Source organism: Marmota monax, unplaced genomic scaffold, assembly GCF_021218885.2.
Source record: "Marmota monax isolate L192 unplaced genomic scaffold, Marmota_monax_Labrador192_F-V1.1 WCK01_AAM20220418_F8-fsc00052, whole genome shotgun sequence".
NCBI lineage: Eukaryota > Metazoa > Chordata > Mammalia > Rodentia > Sciuridae > Marmota > Marmota monax.
The window spans coordinates 9,201,824-9,215,571 of NW_026693473.1; the positions used below are offsets into that span (position 1 = coordinate 9,201,824).

The following is a 13,748-nucleotide window of genomic DNA, read 5'->3' on the forward strand; positions in this document are numbered from 1 at the left end:
ACTGGGGGTTGAACCAGAGGTGCTTTACCACTGACCCACATCTCCAGTCCTTTTTATTTTTTATTTTGAGACTGGGTCTTGCTAAGTTGCTGAGGCTGGCCTTAAACTTGCAAACCTCCTGCCTTGGCCTTATGAGTCACTGGGATTACAGGTGTGAGTCAGGGTGGGTATATTTTGAGGCTTATTAAACAGGTAGAGTCCTGAGTTGTTGGAGATATTGTGATCATAAAAAAGTAGATGATACCTCTTGTTTTCTTGGAATCTTTCCTTATTATAGCAGAAAAACTTGGACTAGGATATATATTGAATATATAGTAGGTAGGTAGCCCTTGTGGAGTCCTTCAGGATGGTACCTAGCTCAGACACTGGATGGGGAGATTTCAAGACCATTCCTGTAGAGAGTGACCTGTAAACCAAGTCTGAAGTGGAAGGAGAGGTTGGATAATCTTCTCAGATCTAAGGATGTGGAGATTACACAACAGGAAAAGCCACTTGCCTAATCTCTGGTTAGAAATCAGCTTGACCCAAGTCAAAGTTAGAACTGGATTTGGGGTTTTCCAGATTTTTTCTTTCTTCTTTTTTTTTTCATCTTTATTTGTTCTTTTTAGATATGTATGGCAGTAGAGTGTATTTTGACATACATACGTGGAGGGTTTTGTCTACTGACCCTGTTATGATATACCCAGATATATCCTGTATGTAAGTTAAGAAAGCGGCACATATTGACATATTTTTTTCTTATTTGTCCTATTTTCTCTAGAAGATATGCTGTAAAAGGGCAGAGATTTTTGTCTTTTCAATGCTGTATCCTCACGTGCTACTGATAGGTAAGGTAGCAGGTACATGAATCTTTTGAATACCCTACCGAGTGGCTACCTTGAACCTGTTGTTGTCGTTTCCAGTTAGCAATGTAGGAAGGCACAATTTAGGAAGTCACAACATTGATTTTTCTTTATGGGCAAAGAACTGAAATGGAAAGGAGCTTTCATGAGCTACACCATGGAAAATAAAAATAGGCTCTTTGAGTATTCTCTTGACTTCCCAGGTAAAATTTAAGTGGTCTTGTTATTTCTATAAATTCCAGGAGTGGTGATGTTATAAATATCTGAAAAATAAAGCTTGTATAAATTCTAGCATAAGTGATAGAGGTAGATAAAATTATGGAGTTGTGCCTTTGGTTCCCTACCTATACCCAAAACTTATTGATAGTGTAGGTGGTGGACTAAAAGGCACAATTCCAGAATAAGTTCTTCCATAATTTAGAGACTCAATTATTAAGAGAATTGGGGGTTAGTATTTATAAATACCCCAGAAAAGCTATTGTAGCCAAGCTATTGTAGATGATGGATAGAGACTTTTTAAAAAATGAGTTTTATGTCCCTAGTATGATTTATTCTATACTAAGCGTTGGGGACTGTTCTGATTTTTCTTTGTCTTTCATAACTCTATAAGGTGTAGATATTAGCCCCACTGTATATTTGGATTTAAATGTGGTTCAGAGTGATTCACTAACTTACCTAAAGTCTGACAGCTTGGTGTAGTGGAGTTCCAGACTGCATTGTCCACTCCAGAGCTTGTTCTCTTCACTGCTGGTAAAATATACACAACCCAGAGCTTGAATTACTGTTTTTCAAGGAAATTGGCTTAAGTTAAGCTTGGGCTTTGGAAACAGTAGGACTTGTGATGAGATCTTGCCTGCATTACTTTTCAACTAGATTGGGTACTTCTCTAAATCTATTTCCTTGCTAGTAAATCCCTCTATCTCAGGGAGTTGGGAGGATCAAATGATTACTCAGCTGTGGTAATTCTGCTGTGTGAGTATTATGTATTGAATTTGTTGCCAGACCTGTTTCAGAGGTCTGATGTTCACACTTGCAGAAGTAATGGCACGTGGTAATAAAGTGGCAGAGATCAATTTATGTATGCATCTGCCCATGCACTTTGTCTTCACCTCTTCCAAATACCTGTACGTGTTTACTTCAGAACTCTTGGTATTTCATCATTTCTTAGAATATTTAAGTAATGAGTTTCTATCTGGGTTGGCAGTGTCCAACTGTGTGCCTTGAGCAGTTTCGTCAGTATGCCTCAGTTAAGAATTTGCAAAGCTGCCTGGGACATACTAGGCTCTTTACAAAGTGTAAAAGTCTAATAATACAAAGCGAGTTGATACCACAATCTCAGGGTCTCTGAACGACCACAATGTGTTAGGCAGCAAGGTCCCCCTGCTGGCCACTCACGTAGATTACCTCTGGTGTGTCCCAGAGGTGCCAAGTGGGGTGAGATTTCCACCTCGGGTGTCTTTACTCCTTCGGCATGAAAGGGAAAGGAGCTTGTTAAATTCCCTAGTCACAGCTAGTATCCAAGATGTGAAGGGGTGTGGGAGTGGATATAAAACCTCCAAAATATTAGGGGGAAAATGTGTACAGGGAAAATATTTCCCTCTTGCGTCCAGTGTATCTTTATGCTAATCGATGGTCCTGTGTTGGGCTCAATTCTCTCAAGGCTCACCTTCGCTATCGAGCGAAGCACAATGCCGCTCTTCAGGACAAGGCCCGTGTTGCGCTGCGCTCGCTGCTCTCTTGCCAAGTCACCAGTTCGAGGAGCTGGTTCTCACAGACTGTGCAGCTAGCCGGCCTCCTCCACACCTGGGTCCTCAGTCTACACCCCCCCCCCCCCTTCGCATGGTGGACCTAGCAGGCCCTCGCGCTTTGATCCCTCGGAACCTAGGACCCGGTGGCGGTTGGGCACGCCCTGACCCCGCCTCCCGTGCTTCAACGCCCGTCACTGGCTCTGGGTAGCGCGGCCCCGCCCCCGCCATGGCCGCCTCCTGACGCCGGGGTTAGGAGGCTGTAGAATCCTTGGCTCGTGGCTCATGGGCCTCCTCCGAGGCTGGCCCCCGTGCGCTCGGGCCATGGCGCGCCTGGGCGCTGTCCGGTCTCACTACTGCGCGTTGCTGCTGGCTGCCGCGCTTGCGGTCTTTGCCTTCTATTACCTAGGCTCGGGCCGCGAGACCTTCTCCAGCGCCACCAAGAGGCTGAAGGAGTCCCGCGCTGGTGTCCCCTCCGCGCCCTCGTCGCCCGCGCCGGAGGTGGCGCGGGGCTCCGTGGCGCCGGGCCCGGCCTCGGGCCCGGGCCCAAAGGCCAAGAGCCTGGAGGGTGGCGGGGTCGGGCCGGTGGACTACCACCTGCTGATGATGTTCACCAAGGCGGAGCACAATGCCGCGCTTCAGGCTAAGGCCCGCGTCGCGCTGCGCTCGCTGCTGCGTCTTGCCAAGTTCGAGGCGCACGAAGTGCTTAACCTGCATTTCGTGAGCGAGGAGGCCAGCCGCGAGGTGGCCAAAGCCCTGCTGCGGGAGCTGCTGCCACCCGCCGCCGGCTTCAAGTGCAAGGTGAGCGGGACCACAGCTAGGGGTTCCTGGTGGGTAGCCCACGCCCATTTGCGGTTAGTGAGCACTCCAGGTGGCTCTCCAGGGCACCGGGCGGAGCTGGGGGCTTCCTGGCACTGCCCACTTGCGTCACCGGTAGTCTAACTTTCTCTGACACATCCTGCTGGAGGGCTTGTCTGGGGGTGTGTCCTAGAGCCCAATGAGTTTATGCAGAAGTGGAGCGGCAGCTTTAACTGATGGTCTGGCTTCCCTCTCCCTGCTTTCATTGCTATCCCCTGGAGAATCAGCAAACCCTGATTTGCACGCATTGCCAGTTCAATAGTGCTTTCAGAACCTGCACCTCTTTTATAGGTTCCATCTGAGGGTGGAACTGGTCTTTTGAAGGCAGCAGTAGTCATCTGAGCAGTCTGCTCAACAGGGTCTTGGTGAGGCCTCTGGAAGCATCCCAATTTGAACTGGCACTTCTCTGTAGTGCTTAAGGTATTTCAGTCATATCTAGTGAAAGCCAGTGTGAATCTTCTCTTGTCCTCCCTGTGCTCAAGGGTCATGAAACCCATTTAGAGAAATTGTGGGTTCCTCTTTTTGAGGAAGAGAAAGCTCCAAGAGGTACGGATATGATCTGGGAAGAGCACAGTTATCTGCCTTGCCCCAGGCTGAGCCAACCTGCTCTGTGGCAACTCCCACCTCTTCACCCACTTAATTCACCACCTGGGTCTGCCCTTCTGGGATTGTTGTTGCCTTTTGTCTCTGTTGCCTTTATCAACTTGCTTGTCTTATTTTGACCCAATAGTTGTACAGAGGGGCTCCAAAGTCTAATATTTGGATAGGAGTAGTAAGTAGGTGATCTTAGAGTGGAGACTGATGTTGGTGGGGGAAGGGCAATGAGGCAAGAGTAGTGTCCCACTACTGTTCCTGTCCAGCTTGGTGACTAAATGGGGAGCTGCTACCAGGTTCCTGTAGGGTTCAGGGGTGTGCAGTGGCTTTTTGTTGCCTAAAGTGTCAAGTCCCAGTTTCAAGTCCCAGCTGTCTTGTGAACTTGACCAGCCTCTCTGGGTTTCCTTCTACATGCACTTTATACCTTAACAGTATTGAATGTGCCTTTACACAAGCTGTGACCTTTGCTCAGAATGTCCTTTCTTTCTTGGGCTCTTGGCCACTCTTTACTCAGCCTTCACTTTCCCTAGGAATGTCTTTAGACCCTATGGACATGCCAAGCCCAAATCTCCATATCTCTTCATTCCTGCATTGAGGGTCTGTCCCCTGCACAGGACAAATTAGCCCACCATGGCCAAGGGAGGGCACCTGGGCTAGGATTTCATGCTGGAGAAGGCCAAGAACCCAGGTCCTGGAGCTTGTGACTGGAGGTATCTTTGGTTCTTATGTCTAATGCAGGGTTTTGGCTTGGAGCCTATCCCAAATTACCTAATTGTATTCTTGTGGTAGGTCAACCTGTCCCATGATGATTCTTAGGACACTAACATTTGAGAAGCCTTGTACTAGAGCAGAGGAAAATTCTGTACTAGGGCCAGAATGGGCAGATCTGGGATCTGACCAAGTCTATAAACACCACCCTGAAGGCTATCATTGTCATTTCCACCTGCTGAGTCAGTTCTTTACCTGCCTCATCCCAAGTTCAGCCATGGCTCTTGTTGCACGCACAGCACTTTTTAGCCCTTGTACCTCTGCGTGTGTCTTCCCATTTTTGGGTGCTTTCTCCATTCCAAATCTTTTTTTTTAGTTGTTGATGGATCTTTATTTTACTTATATGTGGTGCTGAGACTCAAACCCAGTGCCTCACACATGCTAGGCAAGCGCTCTACCAGTGAGCCACAACCCTAGCCCCTGCATTCAAATCTTGACCATCTTCAGATACACACCCTTCTTGGAGTTATCCAAGGTACCCCAGCTGAATTGTGTGTTTTCTTCTTTTCCTCTAATCATCTGTCTCTGTGTATGATGTCTGGCAGAAATATTGGGACTAGAAATATTGGTCCTCAGATGGGTCTATCCTGAGAGCCAGGCTCCTGCCTTGGAGCGTTTCCTGCTCTCACTCCCTGTCCTTGTGGGTCCTAGTTCTGCCAGCCACCACCCTCACTCAAGGCCTGGAGGCAGCTGCAGATGACCTGAAGGAACTGCTACCTCCCTGTTGAGGCATGAGTGGTGAGGGTGGAGGCCTTTTAGCTAGATGGCAATGGGCGGTAAGGGTTTATCAGTCCCGTGATCATGTTGTGCCCGTTATTTTTGAATTCATATTTTTGGAATCTAACATTTGTGATAAAAGGTGATCTTTTCTTTATATGTCTGGTTCTAACAAGGTTTGCTTTAATTTATCTGGGACTTTAATTCTTCATAGCTTAGGAATGCTTCTTTCTACCTCATGAATCCACATGAATCCACTCCACATATGCCTTTCATTTTGCCTGGAATATTCCCCTCCCCATCATTCACTGGTATTGGGTTCTCAGATCACAACTCTAGTGTTCTTTCCTTGGTAAACATTTCCCGAGCCCCCATTACACACTCTTACAGTTCTAACACTTTTCTTTGGTATCAGGGGTCGACGGCCAGCATCTGATTGTGGGGTTATTCTTTCTGCCCAGGAGAATCCAAGCACTCTAAAACTTAAAAGTCTCAAAAATTAGTGAACCACAAAACACAAATACTCAGAAATATATTTACAAAAGGCAAAGCCCCTGATAGATCTAATCTATATGGGTTCTGGAACTAGACAAAGAAAAGATGGCTCCCGTGGTTTATTTAAGGGGGTACATCAAAGGCAGGGATAAGGTTTCAAGGGCGGGATCTTGCTTCTTGATGTCTTGCAGTCAGCAGGTTGATTGACATCTTGGCAGGTCACATCCATCTCAGGGATCTTTGACAGAACTTCTGGGAAACTTCACCTGCATTAGATGATCAATCTCTGTGGGGGTGCCATGGGAGGTTCCCAATGCCAGACCTATCCCCTCATTAGGCTACTATGCACAGTGACCCACATGCAACCCATGGACGGCTCCTTACACTTCGCTAATGTTTATTGCAGTGATATTTGTATAATTATTAAATTAATTATCTGTGTACCTTGCTAGACTATATACCTCTTTATGGATATTGACTTTGACATCTCTTAAATGCTATGTCCCCAGCACTTAACACTATGTTTTACATATATGAGTGACTTTTATATGAAGAGAATTATTTTTTTCAGTATTGATTAGGAAGAAGGAAAGTATAAATCCTTACCAAGCTGTGTCAGAGCTGGACGGGATCTTTAAGAGCATCTAGCACAAAAGGTGAAGAAACTTGCCAAGGCCACCTGGTAAGTTACTGACCCAGATGAGGCTGGACCAGTGGCCTAAGCCAATGTTTTTCTCTTTGTGCTATACTTTAACACTTGTGTTTTGTAAAATGAGGTCCAGAGAGCAATTTACTCTGAGAATTGACTTAAAGTGTGCTGGAATACCTTGGGAAGAGGAAGGTAGCTCCTTGGCCACCCAATCATGTGGAGACACCTGGGGGCCTCCTTCTCCCTGAGGGTAGTCTCAGGGTCTCTACCATGTCTGCAAGATGCAGAGCAGGGCTGTGGTGAGCTGGCATAAGATTTGTACCTATACCCAGAGGTCTCTTCTCAGGCCATTTTCAAATGACACAAAAACATTTTTAGCTGATATAGTTGCTGAGATAGATCAGAAAACATTATTAATGACATTATTATTAATTACATTCTGGTTAATTAAATATTAGCTAAAAATCATTCACATACCCCCCAAAACTTGTTTTGACTGTTATTGAAAGCGTTTTCAAAATCAGTTTGTTATCCTTATAACAGGTTAGAAGTATTTGTTAGCAAACACCTGAACCTGCTATGTTCCAGGCACCAGAAAAGGATCTGCTTTACCCTATAGTCCATTTTTAATTGTATCAGAATCACATGGAGGCACCTATTAAAAGTAGAGACCTGGGCCCTGCCTTAGCCTGAAAGTCAGAATTTCCTGGTGGGATCTGAGAATCTCTCTTTGGATGGAGCTGTGCAGGCTGGCATGGGAATGCATGGTGTCTCCTGTTGACCATTCAGAGCTGGCTCAGGCCTCTGACCTCTGCAGCCTGGCCAGGGGAGCACAGATCCTGGCATATAGCAGGCATTCCGTACCATTGGACTGACTGCTTTCTTTTATCCAGGCTTTTTTGGGGAGGGCTGTTACTTCAACTTGCTAAGATACTACTTTTATCCTGGCTCCCTTCCACTCGGATCATTCCAGCATCCTAGAACTCTTCCAGCCTTTCATCCCTGACCTGAAGGAAAGTCTGTCCCTGCTTTTGGAGTTTTGCTCACTCTGCTTCTGAGCCATCTGCTGTTTCACGCTGTCAAGTGGAATCTCACATGGTAGAGCCTTAGATCAAGACTTATTCCTTCATGAACCTTCATTTCCTTAGGTTTGACAGCATACCATGAAAACCCCACATAACGCTGGCTTATACTAACATAAGATTTGTACCTATTTGAGCTTATTTCTCATCTAACAAAGTCTGGTGGGAGGCATACCTGACTGGCACAGGGGCTCATTCTAGCTCACTTTTCACCATCTCTAGGGAGTATCCCTTGTCTTTTTGATCCAAGATGTCTGCCAGAGCTCTAGCCATTACATCTGTTGCTGTATTTAGTCCAGTTTGGCTCAGTGCTGCTGTGGCTTTGGTTTTGGGTTCAGTCTTATGACATTGTGCTACTCTGCTGACTTGGAGAATAAGCACAGTGAGCAGGCCTCCTGTCTGGCACTGATAGGACTCTATGGTCATCTCATCCCTCTTCCCCAAGGTGGCCAATCCCTTGTAGGGCCCTGTGAGGCCCACCCAGCCATTGTTGATACCCTCCCGGGAGTATGGCAGTATTTATCTTTATGGGTAATTCTCCTGCATTGTCACTGATTTATCCTCTCAGATGTTGACTGTTCATCTTCTGAACCCCTTTTCTAAGGCAGTTCTCATGCCAGCCTCCATCTTTCCCATCACCTTGCGCATGTCTTTTGTAGCCATCATTCACCTGTTCATTCACTCAGCAGGTGTCGTTGAGTGCTTACCCTGTGCCAGGCACTCTGCTGGGTACCTATGAACAGCAGGAACAGAACAATCCCTGCTCTTATGAAGCTTATGTTCTGGGGTCCTGGGAGGGGGGTGTGGGCGATAGTCAAGTGGTGGTAAGTTCCATGGGATAAGGGATAGGGAGTGTGTGGGTGTTAAGGGGGGGGAGTTGTTCAGGGAAGGCCCACTGACCAGGTGACATGCCAGCAGGGCCTAAAGGAAGGAAGGCGGAAGCTATGCGGGAGGGGGGATTTCTTCAGAGAACTGCAAGGTAGAGGCCTCAGGTGGGAGTGGTCTCCACATGTTTGAGTGCTCCACATGTCCTGTGTACTTCTGTCCAGCCTCCTCCCTACTGGAATATACTCTCCATGAAGGCAGAGAACTTCCCAACCTTCTTTATCTACCAGGTTTTAGGAAACCCATAAATGCCAACTCTATTTCTGAGTTGAAAGTGACAGACACAGTGAACAAGCAGCCCCTAACCTGGAACCAAGAAACAGACTTCTGGAGGGGCAGGTAGCTCTGGACAGCCACCAGCTTCACTGCAGGGACAGGTAGGAGAAGAGGAGAGGTAGGGGCCCGGGGCAGACATGCCACCCAAACTCACCCATCAAATGAGCATCTCCTGTCGCCTTAAGGACTAGTCTGGGTACGATGGGGAGTGGGGTGTAGGGTTGGTGCAGGAGGCCAGGGTGTTGGTCTGGTAGGGCCCTCTCCTAGTGGAAGTCTGAAACAATGGAAACAATGTCTCTCTTCCTAGCACCACTATGATCTCCACTTGGTTCTGGGCACCTTTTGGCTCCCAATAAGTATTGGTAGTGGACTAACTGATGGCCGTGTGGATGAAACCCAAGACATCCTGAAAGGGTTCTCAATGGTCTGCTCTTCTGTCAGAGCTCACCCTTTGTCAGGTCCTGAAACTGGGTAGCACATGCTTGAGGACAAGTTAGGAGAAGACAGCTGAGCTTTCCTCACTTACAAGTGTTTGCTGGATTCCAGGAGGAGGTACTTAGGAGTCACTGAGAGTGACCAGAAAAATGTTAGAGCTCTGTTGTGAGGGCACCCCAGGTCTTTTGTTGCAAGAGCAAAACTTGGGTTGGGGGTACAGCTCTGTGGCAGAGCATTTACCTAGCATGGGAGGGTCTGGGACTCCATCTCAATACCGCAAAACAAACAAACCTGTGAATGGCTTGAAAAAGCTCCTAGCTGGGGCTTGAGAAAAGCCCCAAAGTGAGGATCCCCAGTGCTGGCTGTGTTGCTGAGGAAGCTGATAACAAGCAGGTGATACTGGGACTGGTGCTGATATCCCAGTAGCAGGTGTCTTACATCTTTGTGTGAAACCTTTCGCTATGTTATGACATTCTGGGAAAGAGGTGATCTTAGAAATGTGTTCTGAAGTGAGAGGCTCTTTGAGACGATGCTGGCTTTTTATGCCATTTAGAGAACAGCGTGAGTTTCACCAAGTACATTTATTAGGGACACTCTTTTAAATTTTAATATACTCATGAAAGCAATTGGAGTAGTTTGTATGCCAAGGTACATTTCTCTTGAGAGATTTTGTAATCATAGGTCTGTAGGGAATAAGTATAATACATTAACTATATATTATTGTATTAAATGCAATAAACTCTAGGTATTTCCACAAGTGTATTGAAATTATAAGGCATATCTCCCAACATAGACCAGGGATGTCACAGATGAAATGATACAGGGGTGGTTTGTAAATTCTGCTGGACTTTTTTTTTTTAAAGTTGTCAGTGGACTTTTATTTTATTTCATATGTGGTACTGAAAGTCAAACCCAGTGCCTTACACATGCCAGGCAAATGCTCTACTACTGAGCTACAAACCCAGCCCAATTCTTCTGGACTCTAATGCACTGATAGAAATGTTCTCACTTTGAGCATCAGCAGTTCATCAGGACTTCCTGGCTGCTCTCTGTTCCCCCAGGCCATTTTTAAAGAGATAATTTCTTTTTTTGTAAGAAAAGATTGAAATGAAATTCACATACCAAAAATTTTTCCCTTTGAAGTATACGGTTAAGTGGTTTTCAGTATATTCACAAGGTTATAGAGCCATGATCACTCATTCCAGGACATTTCATCATCTCACAGACAAACTGTTCATTAGCAGTCACTTCCCATCCTCCTGCTCCTAGTCTCCAGAAGCCACTAATCTGCTTTGTGCCTATAAATTCATTTAATCTGAATATTTGCTATAAATGGACTTATTCAATATGAAGTTTTTTATGTCTGGTGTCCTTCATAATGTTTTTAAAGTCCACATTGTAGCATGCCATTTCTTCATTCCTTTTGATAATTGGATAGTATTTCTTTGTGTGGATATACCACATTGTCCATTCTTGAGTTGATGGAATTTTGTGTTATTCTCACTTGTAGACTATTATGAATAGTGCTGCTGTGAACATTTTTTGGTAAAGTTTTTGAGTGGACATATGTTTTCAGATATCTTGGGTATGACCTCGGAATAGAATGGCTGGGTTGTGGGGCTGGGATGTGGCTCAAGCGGTAGCGCGCTCGCCTGGCATGCGTGCGGCCTGGGTTCGATCCTCAGCACCACATACAAACAAAGATGTTGTGTCCGCCAAATACTAAAAAATAAATATTAAAAAATTCTCTCTCTCTCTACCTCTATCTCTCTCACTCTCTCTTTAAAAAAAAAATGCAAAGAATGGCTGGGTTGTATGTTAACTTTTTAACCTTTTATAATTGCTGAACTTTTCCAAAGTACCTGCACTAGTTAACGGTCCCACCAGCAGTGTAAAAGTATTCCAATTTCTCCACACCTTCAGCAGCACTGGTTACTGTCTTTTTGATTACAGCCATCTAGTGGATGTGAAGAAGTATTTTACTTTGGGTTTGATTTGCCTTTCCTTAATGACTAATGATGAGATGATTACATGTTGATAAATACATTTGGATTAATGTATTTGGTATTTTTCATGTAAAACATATATACTTGTGTTTTACAAGAAAAAAAATACTTTCCTTGCCTACCTGAAAGACTTTTTATAATATCTCTGATATTGTACATACTCTCAAGAACACTGTTTGGAAAGATGCACAGAGTAATTTGATGCTCCAAATCAATGAGAGGGTACTGCTAATATGAAGACTAGAAGAATAATAACATTAGTTCAGCACTTTGGAGTTGGTGAAAGTGCTTTCACCTACACCTCTGGAGCCCCATCACTGTGACTGGTGATGGAGGCGTGAAAGACCTAGGCTGAGAGGTCTAGACTTACCGAGCTCAGACTAGGAGGAGCCAACAGCTCCACACAGGGACTGTGGGTGTGGGTGCTGGCCGTAACCCACCTCGCAATCTGTGTCATCCCGCTACTAAACCACCCCAGGTAAGAACATCCCTCTGTACAAAAACTGCGCTGTACTGGGAGCCCTCTTACCCGCTCCAGGGGTGCAGACCCCGTGTGGGAGCAGGAAGGGAACTCCGAAGCTCCCGGCGCAGCGTCAGGCGCTAAGCTGAAAGCCTGGGCCAGAGAGGGGCAGTGACTTACTCAGTGCCTCATAGCTGGGGTTGGAACCAGTTTGGGCCCTTCCCTCCTCTCTTTTGAGTGTTACCAGCAGCCTGGGGTCCCTTCTGGAAGGTTGGGTCCAGAGTCTGCCGCTTCTCTTCACCTGGCCCAAGCAGGTCTCCCTTGCTCCTCTGGATCAGATTCACAGGGGAGGGGAGGCGGAATCCTCCCTGGGGCTAGCTTTCTAGCTGTCCTGGGCTGGAGGATCCGGGAGCTGTGAGCTGGAAACCTCACGGGAGGACCGGGATGGCTACAATCAGTACCTGGCCTCCAGGCCTAGAGGAGGCGTTGCTATGTAGCTCATGCTAGGCTTGTCCTCCTTGGGGCCCCCGGCAGCGGTAGGGCCGGCGGCGGCCGCTGGAGGGCGCCGTGGCACCGCGTTGGCGTGCTGGGATCCCCGGGCCTGCGAGGTGTGTTGCCTCTGCCTCTGCTACAGTGGAGCGTGTCTGTTTTCTCCTGAGTCTGTGCCTCTTGGCTTTAGAGAGAAGGACTAAAGAGAGGGAGTCGTTGTGGCGACAGTGGGAGGTCTTTTCTTTCCTGTGCCGTTATAAACCTGCTTTGATAAGGCCCTTAGAAAAAGGTGGCTGAACAAGCAGCTGGGGTGATTGGATCTGGCCTCACCGGCAGAGGTTGGAGTGGACAGGCGGCCTCCTTGCCTTTTACGGTTCCCTTCTTGGGACCGCCCGGAGCTGCCCACCTGGCCTCACAGCTCTTTTGGGGGCCCATCACACCTTCTGACTCCGGTGTAGGAAATGCTCCTGTTAGAGCTGCCTGAAGGTGGAGTGGCCTGGGTACCCTGACAGTAGTAGGGAGTTGGGTCCAGAGTCTTCAAGAGGCAGGGTGGTACTGTTTGCCTGGTTTCCCTTCAGCTCTGGCAGGTCTGATGGCTTGACAGCTGGAGCTGTGGGTTCCTAGCTGTCATTGGGTTCAGAGTCCCGCCTCACTGACTGATCTCCAGTATCCCAGTGCAGGTCTCTTTCTGGCAGAGGGAGGCCCCTGCCCTGGGAGCTTACCTGCTTGAGGGGCCCAGACCCCAGGCTTCCTGCTCCTGCCCTCGGAAGGATTCCCTGCCCTTTCTCATACCTTTCCTGTCCAGGGCTTTTGCCTTTGTTCCCCTGACCATTCCCCCTGGCCTGTGTGTTTTAGAGGATCTGTCCAGAGGACCAGTGGCAATATCACCTTCCACCCCTCTCCCTTAGCCCACAGGGGCCTTAACCTAGAGGCTCTGATCCCAAGAAACAGCTTTGTACCTGTTTTGAGCAACTAATTCAGACATTGTCAGCTGGCAGATGCCTGCTGTTAACTTAATGTGTTCTAAATTAAAGCCTTTGTTTTATTTATTTGGGGTGATTACTGTTAAGCAGCCCTGTTAAAGCAATTAAAGCAATCCTCTGCTGTTGGGTTGAAGTGTCCCAGAGTCTGGCCTCTGTCCTCCTGCTGACCCCAAGGCCAGGCCCCAGGTTGGGACAACAGGTGTGCTCTCTCCCCTCCTTTTCTCCCCAGTCCTGTATCTGGGGGCAGAGACACTGCTCCTTACATTTGCTCACTGCCCTTTCTGCCTCTGGCAAAGTCTGTTCTTGGTTGGCAAGGGAGATGTCCAGAGTCTGGGTTCAAATCCGGCCTGAGACATTTGGAAACATTGTGGCGCTGGATGTAGGCCCTCTGAGCCTTCATCCTATCACTTGACCTTACAAGGTGGCTGTGAGATAAAGATGTGTTGGCACAGGGCCTGGCACTT

The 13,748-nt window shown here is 47.1% G+C and overlaps 1 protein-coding gene across 3 annotated transcripts in view; it reads left to right on the forward strand.

Annotated features, from left to right (window-relative positions):
• The first annotated feature begins 2,810 nt into the window (after positions 1 to 2,810).
• Xxylt1 (xyloside xylosyltransferase 1) overlaps positions 2,811 to 13,748 on the forward strand; it is a 218,555-nt gene continuing 207,617 nt past the window's right edge. For all 3 annotated transcript variants that reach the window (XM_046457939.1, XM_046457936.1, XM_046457938.1), the window contains exon 1: positions 2,811 to 3,388. In XM_046457939.1, coding sequence (XP_046313895.1) covers positions 2,873 to 3,388 — 516 coding nt within the window. In that variant the 5' untranslated portion in view covers positions 2,811 to 2,872. The remainder of the gene's footprint in view (positions 3,389 to 13,748) is intronic.